At 45.8% G+C, this 27,199-nt stretch overlaps 7 protein-coding genes across 7 annotated transcripts; 6 read left to right on the top strand and 1 right to left on the bottom strand.

Annotated features, from left to right (window-relative positions):
- Window positions 1–3,977: 3,977 nt before the first annotated feature.
- Window positions 3,978–6,201, top strand: AOL_s00004g50 (uncharacterized protein; the record flags this gene model as incomplete). The annotated part of the gene is made up of 2 exons (XM_011118700.1): window positions 3,978–4,570; window positions 4,869–6,201. 2 exons carry the CDS (start codon window positions 3,978–3,980, stop codon window positions 6,199–6,201), a joined length of 1,926 nt encoding a protein of 641 aa, XP_011117002.1.
- Window positions 6,202–6,650: 449 nt separating this feature from the next.
- Window positions 6,651–7,811, bottom strand: AOL_s00004g49 (uncharacterized protein; the record flags this gene model as incomplete). Its single annotated transcript, XM_011118699.1, has 2 exons — window positions 6,651–6,972; window positions 7,033–7,811. 2 exons carry the CDS (start codon window positions 7,809–7,811, stop codon window positions 6,651–6,653), a joined length of 1,101 nt encoding a protein of 366 aa, XP_011117001.1.
- A 3,370-nt stretch (window positions 7,812–11,181) lies between these two features.
- AOL_s00004g48 (uncharacterized protein) lies at window positions 11,182–12,552 on the top strand (the record flags this gene model as incomplete). Its single annotated transcript, XM_011118698.1, has 2 exons — window positions 11,182–11,713; window positions 11,786–12,552. 2 exons carry the CDS (start codon window positions 11,182–11,184, stop codon window positions 12,550–12,552), a joined length of 1,299 nt encoding a protein of 432 aa, XP_011117000.1.
- A 1,373-nt stretch (window positions 12,553–13,925) lies between these two features.
- Window positions 13,926–17,360, top strand: AOL_s00004g47 (uncharacterized protein; the record flags this gene model as incomplete). Its single annotated transcript, XM_011118697.1, has 5 exons — window positions 13,926–14,068; window positions 14,180–14,349; window positions 14,423–14,769; window positions 14,831–17,050; window positions 17,109–17,360. The coding sequence occupies 5 exons, from the start codon at window positions 13,926–13,928 to the stop codon at window positions 17,358–17,360; spliced, it is 3,132 nt and encodes a 1,043-aa protein (XP_011116999.1).
- Window positions 17,361–17,877: 517 nt separating this feature from the next.
- Window positions 17,878–20,589, top strand: AOL_s00004g46 (uncharacterized protein; the record flags this gene model as incomplete). Its single annotated transcript, XM_011118696.1, has 2 exons — window positions 17,878–19,008; window positions 19,081–20,589. The coding sequence occupies 2 exons, from the start codon at window positions 17,878–17,880 to the stop codon at window positions 20,587–20,589; spliced, it is 2,640 nt and encodes an 879-aa protein (XP_011116998.1).
- A 1,006-nt stretch (window positions 20,590–21,595) lies between these two features.
- AOL_s00004g45 (uncharacterized protein) lies at window positions 21,596–22,732 on the top strand (the record flags this gene model as incomplete). The annotated part of the gene is made up of 2 exons (XM_011118695.1): window positions 21,596–21,664; window positions 21,794–22,732. 2 exons carry the CDS (start codon window positions 21,596–21,598, stop codon window positions 22,730–22,732), a joined length of 1,008 nt encoding a protein of 335 aa, XP_011116997.1.
- Window positions 22,733–24,835: 2,103 nt separating this feature from the next.
- Window positions 24,836–26,230, top strand: AOL_s00004g44 (uncharacterized protein; the record flags this gene model as incomplete). The annotated part of the gene is made up of 3 exons (XM_011118694.1): window positions 24,836–25,234; window positions 25,329–25,582; window positions 25,669–26,230. The coding sequence occupies 3 exons, from the start codon at window positions 24,836–24,838 to the stop codon at window positions 26,228–26,230; spliced, it is 1,215 nt and encodes a 404-aa protein (XP_011116996.1).
- Between the last annotated feature and the right edge of the window lie 969 nt (window positions 26,231–27,199).

The following is a 27,199-nucleotide window of genomic DNA, read 5'->3' as shown; positions in this document are numbered from 1 at the left end:
GTATGTCTTTTATTTAAATATTCCAACGAGTCTACGCAGGGTATATGCCTCTTTTGGGCTTGATTGTAAGGTCTTCTGGTGGAACACTCTTTTAGTTGGATTTAACCGGACTTGATGGGCAAGTTGCTACTGTATACGAATACACGCAAGTGCTATTTACTAGGAATTATTGCTGGGGACACTCTTTTGTGTATATAAATTTTGCCGAAAACATTCTTTGACAGCCTAATATCTAACCAATTTTCATTTCCGTCCTTCTTGAAGTTCAAGCATCACCTAGATTATATATAAAGTCCGAGGTGGCGTGATACTAGGAGCTCCGGCGACCACTAGCAATGCTGGGGGTGATGATCTCGCATCAATGCACAGACACTCTTGATGAAACCGATTTGGAAGTATTTTGAGGTCAAGTAGGTATATATATATATATATCAAGACAATACACTACGGAATTACGATCAAATGATCAAATGTGTGCTCTCTGAAATTCAGATTTATTCAACCCAATAACTAGATCACCGTTGCCCTTCCCTAAGCCCGGCCTTAAGGCTAAAAGCTTGTGTTTTGCATGTTGTTTTTGTGGTATTTTCTCGCCCGCTCTCCCAGAAACTGAAGGAGAAGCAGCCAGGAATCCCTTGCGAAACTTTATGAGTAGCAGGTGAACGACCCTTAGACTTGGCGCTATTTCAATATGTTAACATGTTAATCCACACTTATAATCCAGTCACCCCACTTTACTACTGGCCGCCCCATAATATATATTAAAAAGGCCTAAGAAAAGAAGTTAATTTTGGAATACGAAGGCCCCGAAACTTAACTTCCATCCCATATATATATTCTAAAGTTGAATTCTGGTTTCTCATCAAATTCCCTGCCCATTTAGATCTTCGGGCTAGAAATTGGGGGCTAGGCTTCAGGTGAACCAGGTTACGGGGCCAACAGAAACCGGGTTTTCGAAATTTCTTGCCTAGAGGTATTCTCTTCTCGGGACAATATAAAATATATTAAATCTAGCTTCGTCGATAGAAAACCTCATTTCTTGATATTATATAATATCCGATTGTATCCATCGGGTTTGTATTAGGCTGTCAACTTCTAAATACTATTATACGATACTTAATATTCTGCACATGCTTAGTAAACCAGTAGAAGGACCTTTATCCTATCAAAAGTTAGATTGCTTCTATCAGCATGAATTCATGCTATATTTGGTATATTATACTATGTATCAAGCTAGATTGTAAGGAACCAGACTGCATTGATCATGATGTCCGCTCCTTCGCTCTGTGGATCGAGTGGTGAGTGAACCCCCAAATACACAGCACACGGACGAACACGAGACCCATACACAGTAGGAACATCTCGGAGATCAAAGCGCCCCAAGCGCTATTGGCTTCACAATTGCAACACCCACAAACCCGCACTCCTTAACAGAATGTTTTATGAATTATGTTTATATAATAGCATCGGATATTGATAAAGGGGTGAAACATGTGAAATGCAAGATTTCCGTGGATATCGACTCAGAATATGGAGAGACAAAGACAAACGTTAATGTCGCGTCGGGGTGTTCCATGGCAATCAACCGGCCTTGGACCACAAACCTGGGGTTGGCGTTATTACCAACAGGAAATACTTTTATTATGATTTCAACAAAGTGGCGCTGAAGGATCAAACTGTGACATCACTTCGACTCCTAGAAGTCGGTCAAAGAACAAACTCTGAAATGATCCTGACTGGCTAGAAACGTCAGAGGTAGGATCACCAACCGCCGCGCCGATAACATGTCACCTCGAGATCATGAATTCAGATGTATGATACAGATGTCATACAGAACCGGCTCTAATCTGCCTATTCGTCCTTCTTTTACAATTCCACGTGGGAACTCAGCGGGCAAGTAAAAGTAAAAGGTATTTTGCCTCATGTCGTTGAAACCTTTGAATTGAGGCTGAAACCCTTCAGCAGTGGAGCCAATCGGCTCGAGAGCGCAGTGACATTGGCGAGAGTGTTCTACGCCAGTTTTCTAGACCTAACCCAAAGCAAAAAAAAATCGCAATATCAATCATGTCATCGACCCTCGAGCTCGTCGCCGCATTATCAATAGTCTTTTTTGAAAATATTTAAACGGCAAAGTTTTTTTTTGTCCTTAGACCAATCTCTCAAAGACAAAGCTGAGCTCATGAGGGGAACTCCGTAATTAGGTCCGAGCCTAGACCATCGGAGCTTTTAGAGATAATGACCCGCCCGTTGCGAACAGCGCGCAGCTGACGAGGGTCTGAGAAACTCTGATGCTTCTCAGGGGAGGCAAACAATAACAAAAATAGTCAACTCGGGTCCGTCGACTGCCAACGCTCCCCTTTTTTGGAAGCATCTGAAGCATCACACGGGCACAGTGCGCCTTCCCTACCCTTGCCGCGACCGCAAAAATCCTGCCCAAACCTTTTGGCAGTGCGCAGGGAACCCAATCTTGTTCACTTGATATCATGCAGGGGCCATTGAAAGATTGCAAAAGGATGGCCAGCACACTTGGGCACTGCGCACTTATGGAAACAGGCAGACCTTCAGCTTCCTTAGCAAAGGGCCTCTATTGCTCGTTAGCTCAGATCGCTCACCAAAAGCCGCTTCAGGCCCAACGTATAGACATATCGAATGGGGAAACAACGGGATGATTGCTTGTGATTCTGTGGTTAGTCTTCTGTTATATTAGCACGGCGTTTTATTGCAATTTCTCGATAGTGTTTAACACTAACCTGATTGTTTAGTGCGGAGGAGGTGACAGTTAGTTAGCGTGCGTAGACCATGATGGCTCGCCAAAGCTCCACAATAGCTCGCCGCTAGGCCTGTTCCTGGACGGTGCATATCCTTGACAAGCGGAACCTGGTTGATATGGCGTGGCCAGTGGCCGCGACGGCGCACAGGCAGCAATTGGCAAAGGCACAATTACTATAGTAAGGACTTCGATTTTTTTTTCTTCAGTCAAGATATTAATCCAGGCCGCCTCATGCTCTCATGCCTTTTACTTCTCCTTACTTTGCATGCGAAGCACTTACATATGCAAGAGGTCACCCCACCCTTACTCTTTCCTTTTTATTTTGTCGTTTTCAATGCTCGCATCAGTTGACATGTTCGATGGTTGATTCTCACTATTGTCGCTGGCTGTGCTTGCCTGTGTAACTTGAACCTGCTTCAGCTGCGGCTCCTCACTTGGCTTACCTTAGTTATCCCACTGCCTTTCGACCCTGCCCTGGCGATTCATCCTTTTTTTGTCTACTATTGCTCCTCTATAACCTTTGATCCTTCCCTCAGGAGCGTCGTAGTACCGATCGCAAGCATATTGGCTTTCTTTTTTACTATACCCAAATTCAATAATTGCCGGTTCCGACGTATTAATAGCGATATCGAGTCAGTGAGATAGATGCTATAGATGGTGGATGAAATAATCCAATTGGAATCTTTCCCAGACCGATCCGGATCCCACCTTTAAAGTTAACGTCGACTCGACTCTAACAACATCTATTAAGTACCGCACAGTAGCTCTGAAGGACGCCTGTGGCCATCTATTCATTACGAAAGACAACCAACATTCAAGATCCAAAGGAGGCACTCGATCCCCCCATTCGGTGGACCGGTTGGGGAACTACATAGCGACGACGACGACTTGAACGACTGGACTATAACGATAACGTACACCAACAGCTAGTACCCCAGAAAACGGTTGTCGAATCCAACAATATAAACGTCGTAGTGGTCATCCTGGCCTTTTTCTTTTGCTTCCTTGGAAGATCCAATAAATCGGACTGCGAAGACCCCAGCCTTGATTTCTTCTTGAAACAAACGACGAGAGGTTTTGGTCATCTTGAAGCCAGGACCCCAGACCAACAACAGCTTCCCAAGCTCCCCTTCATTAGAACAATCCGGGAAAAATAATATTTCACTCAAGTCTGGGGTAGAACTATCGATATCTGGCAAACTCATGAATGACGACTGCCTGGGAAGGTGCAGGCAAATGGCGGCGGTCGAAGAGTCCCAAATCATGGATCCAGCTTTATGACACAAAAGCATCCGCGGGTCGTCTTGCTAAGGGTTTAGCAAGAAGGCTCTGCGACTATCTCACTTTCCTTTTCCTCTATATCTCCAACATTACCTTCCGCCCACATCATAAACGCCAAACTTCTTTTACGACAAGTCTTAAAATTTTCGCGACAATTTTCTTAATATTTAATATACAAGTTTGTCGCAGCGAAGTCATTGATATACTCGTGGGTCTGCGGGACGGGAGTTCACAGCTCGTCTTTACACCTGAAGTTGTATATCAGAAAGTCGGAGAGCAAGTTCGATTTCAATTCTATCCGCAGAACCATTCGGTCGCGCAGTCTTCTCTCGACAGCCCTTGCTCCCCGCTTGGAGGAGAATCATCCACAGCCGGATTTTTCTCGGGTTTCAATTTTGTTAAAAGCGTCGACCAGCAAATTCCGACATTTACTATCAATATCTCTTCTGCAGAACCTATCTATTTTTACTGCGCGCAAGGAAGGCATTGTCAGAGCGGCATGGTGGGAATAATCAACCCGTAAGTCGCACACCCTCCGAATTCCATTTTTTGCGCCAGTTCCCCCCCTGCCCGTCGTACATGCATCTTCGCCTACAATTGCAAATATGGCAGCCGGAAGAATATAGCTCGCCATTGGGACCCCTTTTGTTTTCCCCAGCATTATATGAGCTTAGGCGAATAAAAAAAGGGTTGGGTCGCTATCAAGGAAACTCTGCCTTGGTATATGTACCTGGCATATATTGTTATCCTTTTTGGCTAAAGTTCGAATTGCAACAAGCCCTGCTGACCTTCGGACAATTGTCTGAATTGATTATAGTCCGAACTCTGACACCATCAGTACTTTTAAAGCAACGGCGTCAAAGGTACCTTTTACGCAGGTACCTCTTACCCCGCCTACGCAAGACCTGCCGTCTCCGAAGTTTTCCACAACGGCTGCTGTACTTCCTGGAGCGACCAATGGAGCCGACCCGCAGTATATCCCTAACACCCCTGTCCCAAATTCAGCATCCCAGAGTCCCAGTGGGTTGTCTACAAGTGGGTACATAGCGGTCGCAGGTGTAGGGGTTCTTCTTATCGGTGTCGCAGCAATTGTCGCATGGTGTGTGGTTCTCCGTAAACGTCAACGGAAAGAACGGGCGGAGAGAAGGACAGCCCATCTGGAGCGGGAACGTAGAAGACAGAACCAGCGCCAGCATCAGCACCGGGGCAAGGAAGTTTCCCCCCGATCGGACCGCCATGTGTACCGTAACGTCGACGGGGACGCGCAGATGATTGATTTGGAAGCCCTGCGGGTGGATTCCAGTCCTCAGATAGCATATGCATACAGCTTCACAAGGCCATCCGTGACCTCTGGCCAATCGAGTGGGGGTGGGGGTCTCCAACGCCACTCATCCATGCTTGTGCAACGGCCTATATCACACGTTTCACCAACTACCACCGTTCCAAACAGGCGCTTCTCAGCGAACGTTAATACGATGCCGGTACCTCATAGATCCCGGTCGTCGACCATGTCGTCTTATCAGCATCATCGTTTGTCGATGCCGAATTCGCAGTATTCGCATCATCAGTCCGTAAGAACGTCGTACCAAGCGGCACCTTCAACTTCTCACTCGAGGCATGCGCCATCAAGACGACACTCTACAATGTCAATACCTGTTCAACAAAACAACCGTCAGTCGATCCTACGAAAGCCTAGTCCTAGCAAGCAAGCGCGGTACGAAGAACTACAGAAGGCAAAGGCGGAGAAGAAAAAGGCGGAAAGCAGAAACTCGATCCAACCCACGCCCAGTCCTGTACCTTCGAGTCGGTCAACGCCCTCACCGCACACGATGCCAAAGGGGAAGTGGAAAATCTTCAAGAAATCGACATACCGACGACGTATGGAAGTTAGAGAAATAGATATCCACGACGAAAATCGCCATAAGGGATCTATATCTGGGGCTAGTAGCAAACCAACTCCCAGCATGATTATAAAAGCCGCATCAGAGAGGACGGGTAGTGTTAGCGCCAATGGTGGTGAAGGGTCTGCAGGTGTAAGTATGAGAACCGGGACCGCTACAACAACTGCGGACACTCAAACGAGTGCACGGGGGACAACTAGCCATACGGTTGATAGTAGGGAAATGCGAGGTGGTGGATCGATTGCTTAAGTTCATGTCACTCATTTGGCGTACGGGTTTTGCATAACGGCGTTTGTTCTCCAGAAAAGAAAGTTATATGAGCCGATTCGATCTTTAAATTTTCCTTGTGTTTGATGAGATTTTCTCTTTTATTTCCTAGTTTTGCTTTACAACTTCAAAAGATACCCTCATTAACTTGGTTGGCCAGATTCAGCCTTATGCCTCCTGGGACTTTTTAGTACTATCCCATTATTTATCTAATTCTGTGTATATATAAGAGTCATACCTAATAGTCGTTCACAATAGCCTTTCATTACTATAATTAAGTAGTCAATTGGAATATTTACAATTGTGCTCAGTTAACGTTATAACTTCTAAGTCAACTAGAGAATTCTCCTAAACTCAACATTCTGATACTCGAACCGCTCACGTCCACATTCGGTCGATCATAGATGGTATAACCAGTAGCCCATGAATGACTATGACGGTCTTACACTCGGAGGGTCCGCTGTGAACGATGGCGGCTGCTCCTGCCCCGCTGCCCGTTCAGCCTTTTTCTTTTGGTATTTGGATACCTCGCAAGTACAATAGAACCTGATAGCCTTCTGCGCTTCAGGACTCAGATTACAAAGCCCACTTGTGCATTCCTTCTTCTTCGGTGTGCCAAAGGCCTTGTCAACGAATCTAGAGAATCTCCTTCCCACATGGTAAGAGTAGCTTGGATCGATTAACTTGAAAATGAGCAAATGGAATTCACCATTTGGGATGTCGATTTTTGCTGCCTTTGCTTCTTTCGGTAGCCTATATTAGAACCGTCAGCAGGTTGGAGCTTCGATTAATTTAGCACTTTGGGGCCCTTACGGAGTAAATTCTGGATTTGTTAGCATTTTGGCTAGCTGTAGCCACAACTTTAGATAGCTAGCCCGACAAACTTGGATGGTCTGCCAGTTCCCCTCGCTATCTCTAAAGTATTCCGGGTTTTTCTTTAAAATCGCATATCGAACCAACATCTGACATCCAAGATACTCCGCAGCCGTCTGGAGGTATATGTAAGTATCCTCGGTGAGCCTTAGCTCCACCAATATAACTCTAATAACTGCCAAAATCTTCACCACATTCAAAGCCTGCTCCATGAAATAGTTAATGGGGAGATGAGCACCCCTGGACTTATACTCGTTGAATTGCTTGATCGCGACCTCGCCGCAAAACTTGGCGAGTTGAATGTCGACACTGATGTAATTAAGGTTGACGAGGCCATCATCAGGGTTACGGACTTCGCCAGTACGGACTAGGTCTGTGTATGAGGGCAGTTCCTCTGATTTTTCAAAAGCGGCAGCAATTTGGGCGTCGGATTCTTTGAACGGGGAGACCTTTTCTTCTTTTGGAGCTTCTAGGTCGACGCCACCGCCGCCCTCTATTTCCGTCGGCGGTAGGGCGCTAGATGCTGACGGCCCAGCTTCAGCCTGGGGCGGGACGAATTCATTAAACTTTTGATTGCCCGATGACATGGTGCTAATATCAATATTTTCGTCTAAAGCCTTAAACCTCGAGGACTTTGAATATATTAATAGCTCAATCTTATGGTAAAATGTGTTGTAGATGTTGAAGAATTGAAGCTTCAGAAACCCAGCCCGGAACATGGCTAGCAACCTTTCTACATGCCAGGTCTTTATAACATTTCCAAACCAAGACATCACGAAGCTCAAATATCTTGGCTCTCGCACGACTTAACAGTCATGCTATTCATACTTTCTCTATAACCAAGGCTTAGGGAAAACGAAGGGAAAGTTTAGTTCCGAAGCGAACGCACAATCGATAGCGCCGCTATAACCAGCATCTAGTACCTTTCGGCACACGAATTGAGCGCATCGAAATGGGAAAAACCTGCGTTAAAGTTACCCACATTTCTGCACAGAGATCGCACTTGAGCGACCCCAAGGCTCCCCGCCAAGTGCTGCATTGCCTTCCTTGGAGTGTCTATATATGGGCATCCCAACTAGAGCCGCTAGGCTTCGACTGAAAGACCTGTTGACCGTTCGATCCATCCACGTGGAGACGAATTTCGAATTGTAGATCAGACTACACACTAAACAAGTTCGTTCTTTCGGAATGGCTTTCTTCCCCTCTCGGTTGGCGGTCCGGTTGAAATCGCTGGTATCCGGCTGAACCTGCGGAGGACCGGAGAACTCGGGGTTTGCAACGCTCGAAACTACGGAAAAACCATTCTATCACGGGAATTTCCCAGGTTTTCCATACATTGCAGCAGGTTTTGAGACGCGGGAATGACAAATATCGTGCATCGTACTTACATATGCACCTAATACAGGCCGGTTAACGTCGAGTAGCCTAAATGATGTTCGAATGTAAATGGGCATATGTGGGAACCGTCGAGAGCCTACTGAAGATCGTTCTTTATATTGACTTCGAGTTCATACAGAATACCAAATCAAGTACCTGGATTGCTGGCTACGTTATACGGAGCTAGTGTATCTTTAAGCTAGGCAGGCACGTGGATCTATATATCCATACGTATACATGCAGACTTAGCTAGTGTCGCCTGATCTGATCTTCGATTTGGCCAGAACCCAAACAAAGTCCAATTGAAATCGATGTACATCGCCAGTTAGCCACTAGTATCCAGCAATTGGATGCATTTGTTAAATGTGGCTTTATAGCTCTATGGTATATGTTTTGACTCCTATCTAATTATAATGTAAACTCTCGCCTCAAAACTTGGATACTTATTATAAGCTTTAATTAGCTTAGGAGCAAGCTTGCCACCTGACTAATATTGTCTAATCGGAAGAGGAAAAAAGCGAGATCTTATGAGAAAGTCGAAGATGTCTGTAAACATATTTGTCTGCTTAGCTAAGCTTATAAGGTTTGAGATGCTAGTCTAGCGGCTACCACAAGCAGGAATAACCAGATATACGAGAATCGATCTCGACTAATCAGTCATATGGCCATAGGTATCTAAGCTGCATAATATCAGCAGCTAGTACGTGCAGTAACTTCAGACGCTGAACTGGATTGCGGCGGGAGAGTCAGATTGTAGCCATAGTGGATATCATATATCACAAATGGGACTCAGAATCCGAACGTCGAGGGCTTTAAATTTGACATTTCTGCAGTCCCAAAAATTGCGAGGAACGGAGCGCTCTAGCTATAACCATATACCTCCGTAATTTATCCTTGAGACCTAGCTGTATCGATCGGGAACTTTAAATACATTGATGCTACCAATTGCGATTCCTATCCAGCTCCGGGATAAACGTCCAGGTGGTTAATTTTAAAATTCATTAAATGATAGGTTCAGCCCGTCGATTTTGGAGCCATAGTACTGGGTCATACGGTGGCTAGCCATAGGTGGCCAATGGGCAGGCAAGATACCTGGAATTTAATATTTGCGTCATACCAAGAGAGGTTTAAAGCTAGGAGGTTCGCGAGACATGCATATACCGGTCCTACTTAGATAAGTACTTGGGTACTTAGTACTTACTGACTTAGACAATAATATATGTATGTCGCATGCCATACTGCATGATGCATCGTGTCGGTACGTCGAGCTAGGATTCTAATCTTCTTTCTGATAACAGCTAACATACAGAGTATAACAGAACAGTTATTATTGGGTTTGGAACGGTTGAGATTCTGTGGATGCATGGTGGGCCGTTGGATGCTCCAGAACAAATGGACGCCAAGAAGGAACAACGGCCTGGAATGGAACTTGAACTTCCTTTTTTCGCAATTTTGTAATTGCATATTGACATCTCCACGCTCTCAAATCTGTCGCACAGCACCACCCCAACAACTACGTACAGAGTAGAGCCAACAGGAGTGAGTACAACCCATCTATTCTTTTCTCCCCCCTCGGTAGTTCATTGCACAATTTGAAACGGGGACATACCCCGCTCGGTATATCTTATTCGGGACGGGTTGTGTTACATGGAAGTCGGATGCTTGTTCGAATCTTCTCCCGATTTGATTTACTTCCATGCTTAAGCTTCGGTTCCCACCTTTCGTCTACAGGCCAGTACAGTATTGGCCCGAAATATCCCACTTACGCCTCGTGTTCTCTCGTATTAGAGGCATTTTGGGATATATGAAGGCCCGAGTGCGAAGGTGCGATATGCCGCTTAAAGACTACTTTCCTAGAATGGTAGACGCAATTCTTGCTAATTAATCACCTTAATCTCGACATAGCAAATATACGAAAACAGTCGTATGTTGACAGTCTTGAAAGGGACTAGATGCCATGCTTGAAATGAGCAGTGCAGCGGCATAACGCTATAGCCTTGAGCCTGGTCCGTTCTGTAGCTGTGGCGTGAACACTACTTTTTGCAATCGGGCTAAATTTTTCGCATTTCACGCCAGCTCGGATGGAGCTGCGACACATAAACCCCGGGTTTCCCAGAAGAAAGAAAAAAAATTGCGAAGAGCCTAGGAGCTAAACCCCAGCGGCCACCCGAGGCCTGTCAACTAAAACAATTTCGTCGAGAATTGAATATTAATCCGTGTGATTGATTCACAACTTCAAATACTCCGTGGTATCTGGGGCTTAAAGATTGCGATAGTGTAGAGTTTTAGTCCAACTAAGAACTCCCACGTACGTTGAGGGCCCTTAAAGTTGTTCCTGTCAGAGCTCTTTCGCAGGTGTACACGGCGGCCGTGCACAGTAGTCGAAAATCTGGCAGCCGGGCTTGGATTTTGACCGACATACATATATCAACGGGCTACCAAGGACCGTTTGTCCCCTCAATATTAACTTTTTAGCTTCTTGTCCTCCTCTTCGCTCACCATTTAAGGTTTTGAACCAGTGGTTAGAATCAGACCCAAAACAACTCCTCGAATCCGCTATCCTCCAACTGAACCTAGGGTTCCGGGACTGGGTTAACCGAACTTATCACCATAACCCAGTGACCTCATGAGCATATGAACAAGGTTGCCCCAGGCGATAATTAATAATTCATTCATACATATCTCCTACTCACCCCTCAGAGAAGCACGAGCATGGCAGTTTTGCTCCCATATATGAACTTTACGGACCACGAGGCGTTCAATTGCATCCTTTCCTGCACTATATTGTCTACTGCCGTCTTGATCACCAGCTTAATATCCATCTGTCGCTTGCGATGGCTCAGTAGAGCCCGAGTGTCAGATTTAACACCCCCTGCGACCCCGACAACCACACCCGCTGCAACACAGTGCTTCTTTCGGACCTGGAGGCTTCGAATGGTATCAGTGGAGATGGTTCTTAATTATTTACGGTTCAAATCGAGGGTTTCGCCCATAATACCATCACCAGAGAAGACACTACTTCCCAATCTCTCTCAAAATGAACAGGCGAGCTTAGCCTACCACCCGGATTCGTTACCGGGTGGGAGATGGCTACAAACTCCTACTGGGCGGCTCAGAGTATACGAATTCGGACCCGAGGATGGGAAGAGAGTTTTATTCGTCCACGGCATATCGACACCTAGCATAGTTGCTCGAGACCTGCTTTTGAATCTCGCTGCGAGGGGCTGTCGTGTAATGGTTTTTGGTAGGTCATCCCGGATTACATAGCCTCACCTAAGGTTACTTGTGTTCAGGCCTAACTTTCTTGATTCCTTAGACTTACCAGGAAGAGGTTATTCCGAATGCTGCAAGGTAACGCCTCAGGACATGAGGCTCTACTCTGCTCTCATTGTCATGGTTACAACATCTTCAACGGCTGCGGGTGGTTTCTTACCCTTTAACATTATCGGGTACTCTCTTGGTGGTGGCATTACTGTTTCCTTCGCATCACAGTTCCCGCACTTAGTATCTTCAATCGCAGTTGTTTCGTCAGCTGGTCTTTTACCTTACGCATTTGCACCCTTGGGTATGAAGTGCAGCCTGATCCCCTGGATTCCAGTATGGCTCGCAGACAAACTTCTCACCACAAAGCTTAAGGGAGAGGAGGAATCTCCGGACGACCTCTCACTTGATGAAACTGCTAACACCATCGCACCTACGCAATCCGTAAACGTAGGGCCTGTTGATGTTTTCTCGGTCATTCGCTGGCAGAACCGTCATCAAAAGGGCTTCATGAGCGGGTATGTCAGCAGTATGAGGAACGGACCTATCTTCGACCGTGTTGAGGAGTGGACAGAGGTTGGAAGACTACTTAAGGGTAATCGATTTGCCAATCCACGATGGGATGAGAAGAAGCCCGCCCAAATGCTGGTGGTTTATGGAGAGAAGGATGATTTGACACCTCCGATGCTGCTGGACAGGATCAAGGGGTGTGTTGGAGACGAACATGTCAAGGGAGTTGTTGTAGAAGGGGGTGGACATGAGATTGTGGTTTATCAGTGGGATCGTGTTTTCCAAGAAATAATTGACTTTTGGGAGTTGTAGTTAACTTGTGGAACAATTTCCTTGTCCATGCGGGGATGCATAAGCGCTAACGAGATGGATTACGATCGAATATGCGTTTTATGATTTTACGAATCTTGATTTGCAATTGTTGTGCATACACATACGTTTTTGTATCTACTTTTCTTTGTTTTTGATACCCTAGTACATAGCTCTGGATTTCGAATACTGTTCATTTCATATAGTAGTATAATTTCTTCGAGGTTTTTAACCATCACAAAATTATGATAAATTCGGCTCTGCGGATGTCCCTGAATACTACTATCTCGCCCCTCGGATTGGTTTATTATTAAGAGAGAGCGCAAGCTTAGTTTCTGAATACGTGGCACCAAGTAATCTGGACTAGGGTTTGCCTTTGCATAACAATGATGGAATGGCTCCCATGTGTTATGCTGCTGTACCAATTGTAAACTATGGTTTTTTAATGATCTGGCGTGATTGAGGTTACATATAGTTGATTAATCTAATTTATATGCCTAGACATAATATATAATAAAGTGGGGAGTCGTTTGTTACTCGAGCCTTAAGGCCTTGTGAACGACGGGACTGAACTGTTCGGGCGCTTTTGCATACCTCTCTATATTTAGATCTTTATACGTCTGAAAGTACTTCGACTAAACTCGGCCTCCTTGATGTTTAAGACTTCTTTCAGTTTATACCATAGGCTCCTATTGAAGCGAACACTAGCTGAAGCTGAATACTAAAAAGTGCTTCTAGCTAGCGGGTTTGTACACAATGCCGCTACTGTCTGTATCCAACTGTCTTAATGAAATTAGTTTAAAAGTCATGCTCAATTAAATTTTATTAATTATGCCTAGTAGTCTCATTTTTTATCCGTATTAGGGTAGGGTACTGGGCCTGGGTAAATGTGTATATCAATACATCATGGCCGTGTGGATGTGGCTTAAGGAAGGGTTAGTGTTGTTATTGTTGCATTTCAGCAGTCTTGAGACTTCGCCGCCAGCGTATTTTTGAGACTTGGATATCTCATGTGGCTGGTGTGCAGCTAGCTCCTCCAGTCAGCCCCGATTTGTGGCGTCAGCCAGTGCTAATGAGCTTGCCTTACCAACCCACGAGAATTCACTGTGGTTACGCATCACCACTCTCCTCTATCATCACCATCTATCTACCTCTATCCGAACGCCCTCTTTCACTATCTCCTTCATCCCTATCTTGTTTCTTTGCGTCTGCCCACTATCTTCATATCACTACTTGGCTTCTTCTTCCCTTACCTTTAGAAGCCCCACCTTCAACTCATACGGAAAGGGACGACACGCGAGGTGACGTTCACTTTCTAGTTCTAGAAACACCTCGGACAGCTCCATCACTCTCGTCGCCAGCATCCATCGACAATCATGCTGGGTCCCGTCCACAATGCCGCTGGCTTACTGGGCCTGCTGGAGGAAGATGACATCCATCTCCAGAGCTCTGCGTTGGAGCAGCTTGATATCCTAGTCGACGAGTTCTGGTCCGAGATTGCCGATTCCATATCAAAAATGTACGTGGATAAGAGGATAGAATCATCATCTTCAGCTCTGAGAATAGCTTGGGACGCGTATAAGGATTCTTTTTTGAACGATAACTGATGGATTTTATTGATTACTGGCAGTGAATCCTTATACGAGGACCCGAAGTTCCCACATCGACAGCTTGCCGCGTTGGTGGCGTCTAAGGTTTACTACCATTTAGGAGCCTTCGAGGACTCTATGATGTATGCTTTGGGAGCTGGAGATCTCTTTGATATCTCTGGGAAATCGGAGTTTATCGATACAATAATATGTACGGGCAGATATAAGAATCACTGCTCTCTCTATCCCTAGTTCCGTGCTAATTAATCCCCCGCTTTATATAGCCAAATGCATCGACAAATACATATCTATCAACAACCCTCCTCCTCCTCCGAAAGATCTGCCACCTTCCCTTCCCGAGAAGGCTGATCCGCGGTTAACAGAAGTCGTGGAGCGCATGTTTCAAAAATGCTATGACAAGGAAGACTACAAGCCTGCTCTAGGTATTGCTATCGAAAGTCAACGGCTGGACATTGTTGAGCAAGGGGTTAGACTCGCTGGGGAGAGGCAACGGGGGAGCAAGGCTAAGCAGGCTGCGAATGGCGATGCAGTTGACAAATCCGCAGAGCTTATGGAATTCGTCTTCGAACTTGCAATGAACACTGTTCAGGAAATTGACCTACGGGAGAAGGTAACTTTCCATATATAGGAATTACTATTGCCGTGCGGCTCTAATCGCTTGTTTCCTTCAGCTACTCCGACTTTTGGTCGATTTACACCTCGAACAGCCTTCTCCCGATTATTTCTCAGTTAGCAAGTGCGTCGTCCAGCTAAATGACTATGGTCTAGCCGCCAAACTTCTCCGTGACCTTGTTTCGAAAGGAGACAACGGATCGCTCCTCATCGCCTACCAGATCGCTTTCGATCTTGATTCTTCCGCCACCCAGGAATTCCTTAAACATGTTACTAGCAACCTTCCAGACGGGGAAATCCCGGTTGGGGAGAAGACAGAAACTCCGGAGGATGATGATGATGATATTGTGGAAGAGACGGCGAAGCTATTACCTAGGACTTCATCGGAATTGATATCGAAGGCTGCCGCTGAGATGAACGAGAAGTCTTCGAAGCACTACAAGTCTATCCGCACCATTCTCAAAGGAACCAAAACAATCGAACTCAACCTAGAATTCCTTTTCAGAAACAACCACACCGAGATGTCTATCCTCAACAAGATCAGAGACTGCTTGGAGGCTAGGACCAGCTTGCTTCATAACGCCCTTACTTTTGCTAATGGATTTATGAACGCTGGAACACTCGCAGACGGTTTCCTACGCGCTAATTTGGATTGGTTGGGCAAGGCTGTCAACTGGTCAAAATTCACAGCAACCGCAGCTCTTGGCGTTATCCATCGTGGAAATTTAAGCCAGGGTATGAAGCTCTTGCAGCCTTACCTACCCAACCCATCATCTGGTACGGGTAGCCCATATTCGCAGGGTGGAAGTTTGTATGGTCTCGGCCTTATCTACGCAAATCACGGTGAAGATGTTCTTCCTTACCTCCTATCGCAGTTCAAGGATACACAGGATGAAATCGTTCAGCATGGTGGTGCTCTCGGGCTTGGCGTAGCGGGTATGGCCACTGGTAAAACAGAAATCTATCAGGAATTGAGGACTGTTCTGTGGACGGAATCTGCAATCTCTGGTGAAGCTGTTGGATTAGCTATGGGTCTCATTATGTTGGGCACCGCTAATCCCCAGGCTATCGAGGAGATGAGGTCCTATGCCCATGAAACACAACGTGAGAAGGTGAAGCGAGGTCTTGCTCTTGGTATGGCCTTGGTATACTACAGCAAGCAGGAGCTAGCCGATGAACTCATCGACAACCTCCTCGCTGACATGGATCCCATCCTAAGATATGGTGGTGTCCTAACAATTGCTTTGGCCTACTGTGGAACCGGATCTAACAGCGCCATCCGAAAAGTTCTTCACGTCGCAGTTTCAGATGTCAATGATGATGTTCGAAGAGTCGCTGTTTTCAGCTTAGGCTTCATCCTTTTCCGAAAATACGAGTCGGTCCCAAGAATGGTGGAACTGCTAGCGGAATCTTACAACCCCCATGTCCGATATGGCTCTGCATTGGCTCTTGGCATTGCTTGTGCCGGTACGGGTCTTGATGAGGCTCTTGACCTTTTACAGCCTATGCTCAAGGATACGGTTGAATTCGTCAAACAGGGTGCCTTGATCTCGATAGGCATGATCCTTGTCCAACACAACGAGGCAATGAACCCCAAGGTCGCCGAGTTCCGAAAGACATTTGAGAGAATCCTGAGCGATAAGACCGAAGATGTGCTTTCAAAATTCGGTGCTGCCGTCGCTTTGGGTCTCCTTGATGCTGGTGGCAGGAACTGTACTATTGGCCTTCAGACCGCCACTGGTAGTATTGATATGGCCGCTGTTGTTGGTATGGCGTGTTTCACACAGTACTGGTACTGGTTCCCACTTGCCCATTTCCTCTCCTTGGGGTTCCGACCCACAGGCATTATTGGCTTGAATGTGGACCTTGAAGTTCCAGATTTCCAGATGTGGAGTAAAACAAAGCCGTCCCAGTTTGACTATCCACCAAAGGCGGAAGAGTCCGCAGAGAAGACGGTAGAAAAGATTGCAACTGCGGTCCTATCGACTACTGCGAAGGCTAGACAGCGTGCGAAGAGAACGGAGAAGGAGAGACGGGAGCGTGAGGGATCAGTGACCGACTCTATGATTATTGACCCACCACCAGAAACACCAATCGCTACCACAGCCGGGGAAGCGAACGGAGAAGGCAAGGAAGAGGAGACTGGCAAAAAGAAGTCGACTAAAAAGTCGCAACCAAAGGAAACTGTTGGCTACAAGATTGACAACATGAGCAGAGTCCTCCCTGCCCAGCTCAAGCACATTGATTTCCTTGAAGGCAAATACCAGCCTGTCAAGAAGGTTAGTACTAGTTCCACATAATTTATCTTGAGAATTGAACTAACAATAAGCTTACTAGGTCACTGGTGGTGTTCTGCTTCTCGTGGATACTCAGCCGGAGGAACCAGCCAAGCTATTGGAATACAAGTCCGTGAAGCCGACAGTACCATCGGGCGCCGCTGGGACAAGTACATCTGCACAGGCGCCTAGTGAACCCGTCGGAGGTGGTGGAGCTGCTGCCGCCGCCGCTGTTCTTACGCAAGAGGACGACGAGGAAGATGCACCCGTTCCCTCGGCCTTCGACTATTATTCTGACGGGGAAGGCCAGTAAATTATAAGTTTTTCTTTATTTAGCTTTTGAACTTAGAAAGGACCTTATGCGTATGGAAGAAGCATCATTATGGACAACTCCAGTGTAACGGAGCATGTGTATAGGCCGTATTAGAATAATAATATTTGGCTTCTGCATTTTAATCGCCTCCTTGACTTGATAATATTCTCTAAACCTAATACTTTAAATCCGACGGGGGATGCCTAAGTAATACGAGTCCTGTAGTTGGATTCTGAGTAATAATAGCTAATACAGCCGGCGCTAGCAGAGGATGCGCTGCTCTTATGACGAGGTCAGCTTGAAGGGACGACACGCAACACCAAATGTTCGCTCCGAGTTGGCCCAGCTAACTGCCTACCCAAGTCCCTAGCTAACACAGCAAGGGCATGCGCAACCACTCTCCCCCACGTCGTGTGACATCTAACCTCCTCCATCCACCAGACATACCCATCCGAAAACGATTACAGTCTAGGGGGGAAGGGCTTAAGGAGAAGCCTTTCCAGCTAGAGTTGCTTAGATGATGTCGCCTGCATCTCCACAACCGGTACCACCGCCTTTAATCCGTAACCATTCGACACTATCATCGTCTCCGAGTTCTACATTCGATAACGCGCCTGGGAAACACTACCTACAACAGGTTGAACCGGAGGCACTAGAAGAGTTGCTGGTAACGGATGAACCATTAGATGGTTCACGGGTGGCACAACGATCTACGGCAAAAACGGCGAATAGCGTTTTTAAACAACGATACCCATCGTCAAATCCCGGTCGTCGTCAACAACAAGCATCATCAGCATCATCTATTACACCAGCAACAACAAGTATGCAATACGGAGTACCGAGTTTTCACCATTCGGCGGGAACCGCGGGGAATCCTTATTTTAATTATAACCCTTCAGATGTGGAGTTATCCACTATAGGAATGGGGATGAGTATGTACGAGACTTTGAACCCACTTGCGGCGACTACTATGCTAGTATCTCCTGGTGGAGGATCAGTTGGTTCACCAGTATCTGGGAGTGGAAGAGCTGGGAAGAGGGGTGTATATGCACCTATTGATTCGAGTTACTATTCGGCGTATACGCAACCTACAGCTAGTGGGAGTGTGTTTGGAGGAAATGCTGGAGGAGTAGAAAGTGTTTACGGGGGCATGTCTACGGTATTTGGGAATGGGATTATGAATGGGCAAAGTGTTAATCCGCGGTACATCTCTGGAAAGTCGGAAGGGGCTGTCGATGCTGGCGGCAGAGGGAGAGAAGCGATTTTGAGAAGGGTTAAGAGGGATGCTGGGGTTTTTGAGGAAGAGTTAAAGAAGTTGGTGTCGGCACAGGAGGTGGCGTTAGGGATAGTGGGAGAAAATACTGGCCCTGGTGGCGCTAAGGGTACCAGGGCGGGAAATGGGAAGAAGAAGATGAGAATTCAAGAAGTTAGAAGGGGTATTTTGGATGCCATGGTTGGGTTGGCGGATGTTAAGGCTGTCGAGGAGGATTGGTACGGTGGAGAAGTCTTTGCTCGCGATGAACTAGTAGGAATAGCTGAGAAATGGATGAGAAAGAGGGGGAGATTGGAGAAAGAAGTCGAGAAAGTTGAGGCAGGGAGTGAAGGGAAGGAGATGGAGATAGTCAGGGAGAGGTTGGAAGGTGTTGAAGTGAGTATTTGAAGATCTCGATACAAACTGACTTGACGGAGTTTCACTTATTTACGGCTCTGAGGTAAACAGGAACAAATACGGGTTCACGAGGCAGAGCTGAAGCGACTAAAGGCAGAGCAATCGAGTATGCTGGCCAAAATCTCTGATTTACAATCTACGCTTTCATCAAGGCTATCGTCGTATACGAGTTCGATACAGAAGATGTCGAAGGATATGACAGAGTTTTTAAAGTCGCCTAATGCGCTTTTGCCTACACCTGACACGAAAGCCACATTACCATTTACTCCGGAGCAAGCTGTTGAATACTGGCAGGATGAGAAGGGGGTTTTAAATGAGAAAAAGCAAGAAACAAGTCGTGAGCTTGATGCGTTAAAGGATGGCGTACTCATATGGCAGGAGACTGTGGGCCTTATCGCTGATTTTGAGGATATGATGGCGAGGGAGCTTATAGAAGCTCAAAGAGAGGCCCAAAAGGAAGCTAAACGACAAGCTGAGATAATAGAAGCTGAGAGGAGGAAGCTGAACCGCTCTAGATCTCCGCAGATTCGAACTTCAGTGTTTGGGAAACTTGAGGACGGAAGACCAGGCTCTTCGAGTACGAGCAGTGCCAGCGGGAGGAATACACCGGTCTCGGCCTTTGCAAATAGAAACAGGAATAGAGCCGGGCTGGTGCATGGTGGAAATGGAAGTATGTCGAGCTCTACAGAAACATTTAAAGCCGCTAGTGGTAGTGGTGGTACAACCACGAATACAGGGGCAACGGCAGCCAATATGGAAGTTCAACCAAAGATACCAGAAGTTACGGCTGCAAAGCTTGTTGCGGGGATTGATAATGTCATCTCACAGCTAAATAGTCGTCTGACACTTGCAGAACAGAAGGGATGGACATTACTTGTTTGCGTGTTGGGCGCGGAGATGGAGAGTTATAAGGAAGCGAGGGCGACGTTGATGCCTCTGGTTGGCGGGCTGGTTGACACGAGTACGACAACCGAGACGGTTTCAAGAGTAAAAGGGAAGGGAAAGGGAAAGATGGGCAGTCCTAGTAATGGGCTAATGAGTCCTAGCGATGATGCCTTGAATGAGAGTTTGAATGGATTGGGAATTGGAGGAGGAGCCAATGGATTCGATGGACAGGCCAATACCGATATCTCAGCGGAAAATCACCATAACAATCACTGGAACTCTGAGAGTGAAAGCGAGATAGACGATCCAGCGGCTCTTTTTGGAGCTGAGAATGGAGGGGATAGCAGTCCTGAGTTGAGAGCTAGAGCTAGCCCAAGGGTGAGGAGGATTAGGGCTATGAGTGAGGAAGAGGATGAACTGGAGTATGCTGCCTTTGCGAGTCTAAATCTACGGGATGACAATACGACTACACCGACCACGACTACGAGTGGAGCAGCAGCAGCAGGAGGAACTGGGAACGGGAGGGGAAGTGGGGGGAGCGGGAGGAGTACCGTTGTCGGAGAGGGTGTGAAGAAGGTGCAGAAGTCTGATATGGCTAGAGGTGGTGAGGAGGACGATATTCACGGAGCGTTCTTGGAGCGACGGGATAGTGGAGAGAAGCCACCACTGATATGATTCCGTTTAAGATTCACATCGACTAATATAACATGCATTGGATAAGAAGTTTCTTGTGGTTGGTTCCTTCAGCGAGCGTTTGGTTTTCTTATTATTCAATATCAATATCATTCATTCATCGGCTCTTGCGATCCCGTGCATGCATGCATGCATACATTCAAACGGTCTCCATGCTTCATCATCCTTCCCAGCTCTCACGTTAACGGCTGATATGATAACTAACATATGACTCCAATTACGATCATGATCAATATATGCACTGCAGGTCCACGTCGCACCACATCGAATCCCCACAATATTATAAACTATAATATGGCGGGCCTTGGGTATAATCGAGAGAAGTCAGCCAACTCATACAGCAAAAGTGCAGGGATGTGCTGGAGCCTTAGCTTCGCCAGCCCGAGCTTCAGCCAATGAACAAATGTCACGACTTCCACATCCACACGCCGGCCGGGTCTCATGCTCACCAAGTCTGATGTCCATTCTAGCTCAATTGTAGCCAGTACTTCCGATAACCTCGACATCGGCCGTGAGTATAAGAGAGCGGCGCACCTGGAACACCAGAATGCATTGATACAAAATTTTCCCTTTTGAAATTCGCGGGTGGTCGGCCGGTCACCCGTCAATACTTGCTTTGCTTTGCTTTGCCTTTCGATCCCTCCCTTACAATGCATTGAACTAGTTAGCATTGGCATTCCCTGTCATTGTCCATGTCCAATTGCGAGACAATGTGCGAGACCAGTGCATACTGTATGTCCATACATACATGAAGTATGTCTGAGCTCTCTCTCTTTCTTCTCTCTTCCTCTCCGGATCTCCCTGCACAGTCATGAGCAAGTACAGAGATATGATATGATATAAGAAGCCCATCTCATCTTGTCTTGCTTCTTAATCCAATTAACTTTTAAATGCAAATCCGTTGGATATATCATATCATATCGTCTCGTCACTGCTCGAACTCGACGTTCTTGGTTGTTAAAGTTCCGTTGTGCACCCAACCGAAGCTATGCAGCACCGCACGCGTAACACCCAAGCCCCTGCTTCTGGCGCTGCTCAAAGGCGGGAAATCTCGATTGTAAGTAAGCTCATCTCATCTCATCTCATCTTTATTACCAGCCGATATTGGGTGGTATGTATGTATGGGTTTCGGTTACATCATTGAAATATGAGTATGAATATCTAACTGGCTGTAACTGAATGATAGCTCCTGTGGAACACCTGGCTCCTCCCAGGGCCCCTTTCAGACAACAACACCTACAACCGAGCCTCCCAAATACCTTCCCACATTGTCTCCCACGATATAATCCTCCTGAACGAGGCCTTCACCCACAAATCCTTAATTATTGATGCCCTACGATCTACCCACCCTTACGTAGCAACTTTACCCCGACGATGCTGGTTCTGGCCAATATTCGATTCGGGACTGGTAGTCCTATCACGCTATGCCATTCTTGAAGTTCGAAGAACCAGGTTTGGAAAGCGTCGAAGGTGGGATCTATTCGCCGGGAAAGGTGGTATAGGCGTCAGGATCGATTTAAGTAGACGGTATAAACCCGAACGATCGGATGTCCAACGGCAACAACGGGAGTCTGTTACTGCTAGACCGATGTTGACTGGGAATCCCGAGTACGACGATACCGAAGATTCGTATAGCGATACTGAATCCCAAACCGACGATGATAGCGACAACGATGACGATGACGAAGAGGAGCAGTTCCCACCAAAGACGATAGATATCTACAATACACACATGCAGGCCGGCAACAGTCGTGGAGAACACGCTGCCCGCCATCACCAATCCGTCCAACTCGGACAGTTTATCGCACAAAACTCGTTCAGAGCTTCGGCTGTCATTTTAGGAGGAGATCTCGGTATGGGACCGATATTAGAGAGTGTGCATTACGCGGATGATCAGGACGCTAAAGAAAGAGTCAAGGCTTATGGAATGTTGAAGGAGGAGAGCGGACTGGATGATGTTAAAGTACTCGTTGAAGGGAAAGGAGGGGATATTAATAGGTTTTTGACAAGAGGAGTGAGAGTCGTCAAGGTTGAGTATCCCGACGTACCTGTCGTGAAGCAGGGGAAGGGTAAGGGGAAGAAGTTGAGTCATTCGGATATGGTTGTGTTGAAAGTGAGGGTTTGAGGGTTTGTACAGGTAGTAATAACTACTACCTATGTTCCTTTGTTTACGATTCACGACCATGCATAACTGCTTATATTTATATTGCATACGGGCGGCTGGCTTTCTTTTTTCTCCCGTCTTTTTTCTTCTTCTCTTTCTTCCGTTTTTAATCTCCCCTTCAAGTTTTAATATGGAAGTCCCGGCGTTTGGAGTTTCTGGCATAGAGGTGGTGCCCTTTTCTATGGTTTTTTTGCTTATAACTCTTTCGTTTGGCTATAGACCTGAAAAAAAAAGGCGTGCATCGAGTGCAGGCAACTTCTCATCTAATTGTTATTATCTCTAACTAATATCTTTCGTTTTCCTCTTATGTTTTCTTGGTTGTAATGAAGGTTCCATTGGTGGGCTTCTGTTGCAATTGTATCTATTGGGAGGGTCTTTTGCTAATTTTGTTAACTTAGCTTAACATTCGGTAGCTTGGGAATGAATAGAATGTATGATTATTTGGTATCCTTTGGTCTTTATACACCGTGATAAGTTAGATCTAGATACTTATATATATACTGGGTCAAGTAAGTACTAATTATTTTAATATATATAATGATGGCTTCGATATTCACTGCGGGGTGAAATACATATGTATCGCGATCACTCGAGTTAGTAGACTTAAAGCGGTAATTGCTTTAATTCCTATAGATACATACGTATATACTGTTAGAAATGAAACATCTAGTTGTTAATTAATACGTGCCGATGTGCCTTTCAACATTCTAATAGAGATGCTGAAGCCGAGGAGGATATCAACATAAACGTGTGTATGTGCATGCATGCATGTACCTTGTGCAGAAGCCTGACATATCGGGATACCTACGTAGTGGGCCGACATGGAAGTTTTAGTAGTACCCAACCCGATTGTTAAAATATTATTGAGATTAAAGTAGATAACTCTTCTGAGGGGTTTCTTTCATGACCGGGTAACTGGCATATACGTATACTAGCAACAGGGGCATGTATTTTTGATAGTGGAGACAGCTTCGAATCGGTAGCGATTGTGTCAAAGGGACAGTTTTCCTACAAAAAGGTAGCTTAGTTCTATGCCAGTTTCGCTGTTTGGCCGGTTTGAGTTTTGAGTTTTGAGTTTTGAGTTTTGAGCTTTGATTACTTGAAGCGGTCACCGCCGATACAAGTTTTATGAACAACTCGATGTTGGACCGACGGTTAACTCGGCTTTTAAATTTTGGTAGTTCGACGTCCGAGTTTAGTTTCAATTGTGCAGAACGTTACTAGTATGGTAACCTAGTCCTCGACGCTTGGAAATGTGGCTTGTACGATAAATCGACATCCGAACATCAAGCAACTCTAGGCAAGCTTTGCTCGCCAAGCGTAGAAAACTCAGGAAGACTACAACAGTTAAAAGGGGAATCTTATGCGGAGTCGTATAGCCGCCTACTGGTTTGACTTGTCCAAGGCAGAGGTGAGCGTCCTCCAGACTATTGACTTGTTATCTACTTGGTTATCCGATGGAGAAGAGCCTTTAAATTTTGACCCTTGCAGTTTAAGATGAGGACGGGGCGACTTCCAGACTAGCTGCTGCCTGTAAACGTTAAACAACTGGAACAGATTAACTTGGCAGAAGCTTTGGCTATTTTTTTGGAGATATATCTATCCGGACGCGACATCAATGAATTATTCTACTATGCTGTAGTGAAGTATGAAATTGACTTGATCTTAGACTTCAGTAGTTCGATGCAATTGGTCTTTCGACTGGAGAAACTTGTGCTTAATTGATTTGTATACGTAGTGAATGTTTTTTTCTTTTGAATTCGAATGCCTTGTTAACTAGATTTACTAGCTGTGGGAACAGTTAGGAATACTCAATGCAATGTAATATCCTTACATACCTTTCGATGAGAAATTGCGGTATCATGTCGAGATATAAATAGACCCCCAGGAAGATATATATTTTCACTTGCTTTCTCCTTCATACCATCGACATGGCTTCCAGCAGTGAGTCTTTCCTTCATCTTTTTCAGCTTCAAACCTAGTCTTTCATTTTCTTTTGATATATCCAAACCGGCCTCTACGGCACTCTTGATACATTATTATCACCACAATCATTCTATAAAAATGCACATCAAATACGCCGCCGCCCTTGCCATAGTAGCTTTGGTACCAGAAATCAGTGGCCACACCGTCTGGAACAATGCAATCGGTGACACCGACCCTACCATCCGCGGCTACGTAATCGGTAAACAATATAAACTCGAAAACCGCAAGGGAACGGGTCAAATCCCCTTCCAACAGGACATCCCCGTCCTAAAAAAAACACTATCGTCCCACCCACCGCAAAAAGTAAATGGTAGAAGAACCCCGCGTCTACTGGGCCAACGGATGCGGAGCTACCATTTAGACCAAAATACTTGGTGGTATACCCATAAAGACAAGAAGATGATCGATGCATATGCCAAATTATCGGCCAACCAACCAACGGAAAGTGATTTTCTACTAGATTCCGGTGAAGAAGATGTTCGATTGGGCGGCGATTACGAAGACTATGGCTAAGACTAATCAGATTTTTAAGGTTAGTCCTGGCGGATGGATTAGAATCATGCATTATTAGGTTAATGCGGATGGTGCGGGACCATTGAGGTGTAAGATTAGCTCTACGGGTCAATCGAGTAATTGGAATCCTGGGTGGTTCTATCCACCGGTTAAAGATCAGGTACCGGGTTCGGCGAAGGATAAACCGTTTAAAGCTGCCGGTACGATGCAATTGTTCCCGTTTACGGTTACTATTCCGAAGAATATCAAGTGTAATGGGCCGTACGAGGGGAAGAGGAGCATTTGCATGCTACGCTGTGAGAATTACGCCTTGTAAGTTTATTTCCCTTGATATTCTATGTTTTGCTCCGCGCGCGGTTGTGAAGTATGTTTGCTAACCCTTGAGTGTTATTATATAGGAACGGTCCATTTGGAGGATGTCTTCCATTCCAGCTCATACCACCAGAACCGCAAGCTCCACCTCCACCTCCACCTCCACCTCCAGTCCCAGACAACATTCAAAACATTGGAAACACCACTGAAGCAGATAAAGTTAAATTCACAGACAAAGAAGCAAAAGAGGTCGTCGCCGCCGCCGGCCTAGAAGAAGTTGACGAAGCTGGAGACTCAGCTGAGAATGTTGAATCTGAAGCCGCAGTTGCGAATACAAATGATGTTAATGAAGATAAGGCTGCTGCTGATAAGGCGGATGATGATGACGACGAAGACAGAACCGATGGCAAGGATACTCCTGCTGAAGATGCAGCTGCTGAAAAAAGGGTTGTGAAGAGGGTCGTAAAGAGAGATGCTGATGATGATGCTGTCAAGATGGCATTGGGAGGAGAGGATGCCCCACCTGCTATGATTAAGATTGTGAAACAGCAGTTGAAGAAGGTTCCTGCAACTCAGAAGGCACAGTTGAGGCGGAAGTTGAACGCTGGGAAGACGGCGAATAAGGCGGGTGCCAAGGAGAGTATCTAAATTTACCTCTCTTTGGTAGATCTGGCTATATTATGTGTGTCTCGATCCTTAGAAGTTTATTATTTCGAGTATATATGATGTTATGAAATTAATATTATGGATTGTGAATAACGAGATACTGAACTTAATTCTTTGTCCGAATAGTTTGGAATTTGAAGCTTATGTGATACATAGGTACCAAGGTATATAAATAAGTAATTCTAAGACCGTCTTGTAATCCTCCATGTAGGATTTCGAGTTTCGTGTTGTAGTCACACTTCAAGCCTAAACAGCTGTTGTATTTTGTGATTTAAAATATATTAAAATCGATGTCGTCGAAATACTCAGGCATGAACCTTGCTTCTGGGAAATTCGGAACCTTTTACACCAATTTAGAAGTTAAAGCGGTTGCATAAATCTCTTCAGGGCGGTTTCTTTGGCATGGCGATACATGTATACATATCCAGCGCTGCAGCGTTAGCCGTGGTAGATCAAGTATACAAACTAGCTGGATTGGTAGATTTACAGGAAGAATCTCGATCCGAACATATCTATATTATATTATAAAAGGTATATGGATCAGGGGGGGATTTCCTGCCAAGGTTAGTGTGACGTCGGGCAGGTATCATGGCCATATGGCATCGATGCATTATATCGTGGACATAGCGTGGAGGTCTGATCTGATCGGCGCATCCGTGGTGAACATCCTTGGCGTGGTGTATTACATACCAACGGTTTTTTTAATGATTATCCTTCAGGAAAAAACGGTTAAATTTGGGGGGAAGGGTATCAAAATCGAAAACTCAAGTGCATTTGTATAGAATAGTGGATATTCAAGAAATTTGCATTTTCTTTCGCTAGAATACGAGTGTGGTCTTGAGGGAGGAAGAAGGGAAATCCTGCTTTTCTGGGGGGGAAATGCGTTGCGTGGTATATTTTGGCAGGGATGTTTTGGTATGACGTCGGGCCTTAATGGTTTTTGCGCTGTGC

The sequence above is a fragment of the Orbilia oligospora genome, assembly GCF_000225545.1.
Source record: "Orbilia oligospora ATCC 24927 unplaced genomic scaffold scaffold00004, whole genome shotgun sequence".
NCBI classification, from domain to species: Eukaryota; Fungi; Ascomycota; class Orbiliomycetes; order Orbiliales; family Orbiliaceae; genus Orbilia; species Orbilia oligospora.
Note: the sequence above shows the minus strand (reverse complement) of the source record. Positions and strands in the feature narration are given on the sequence as shown.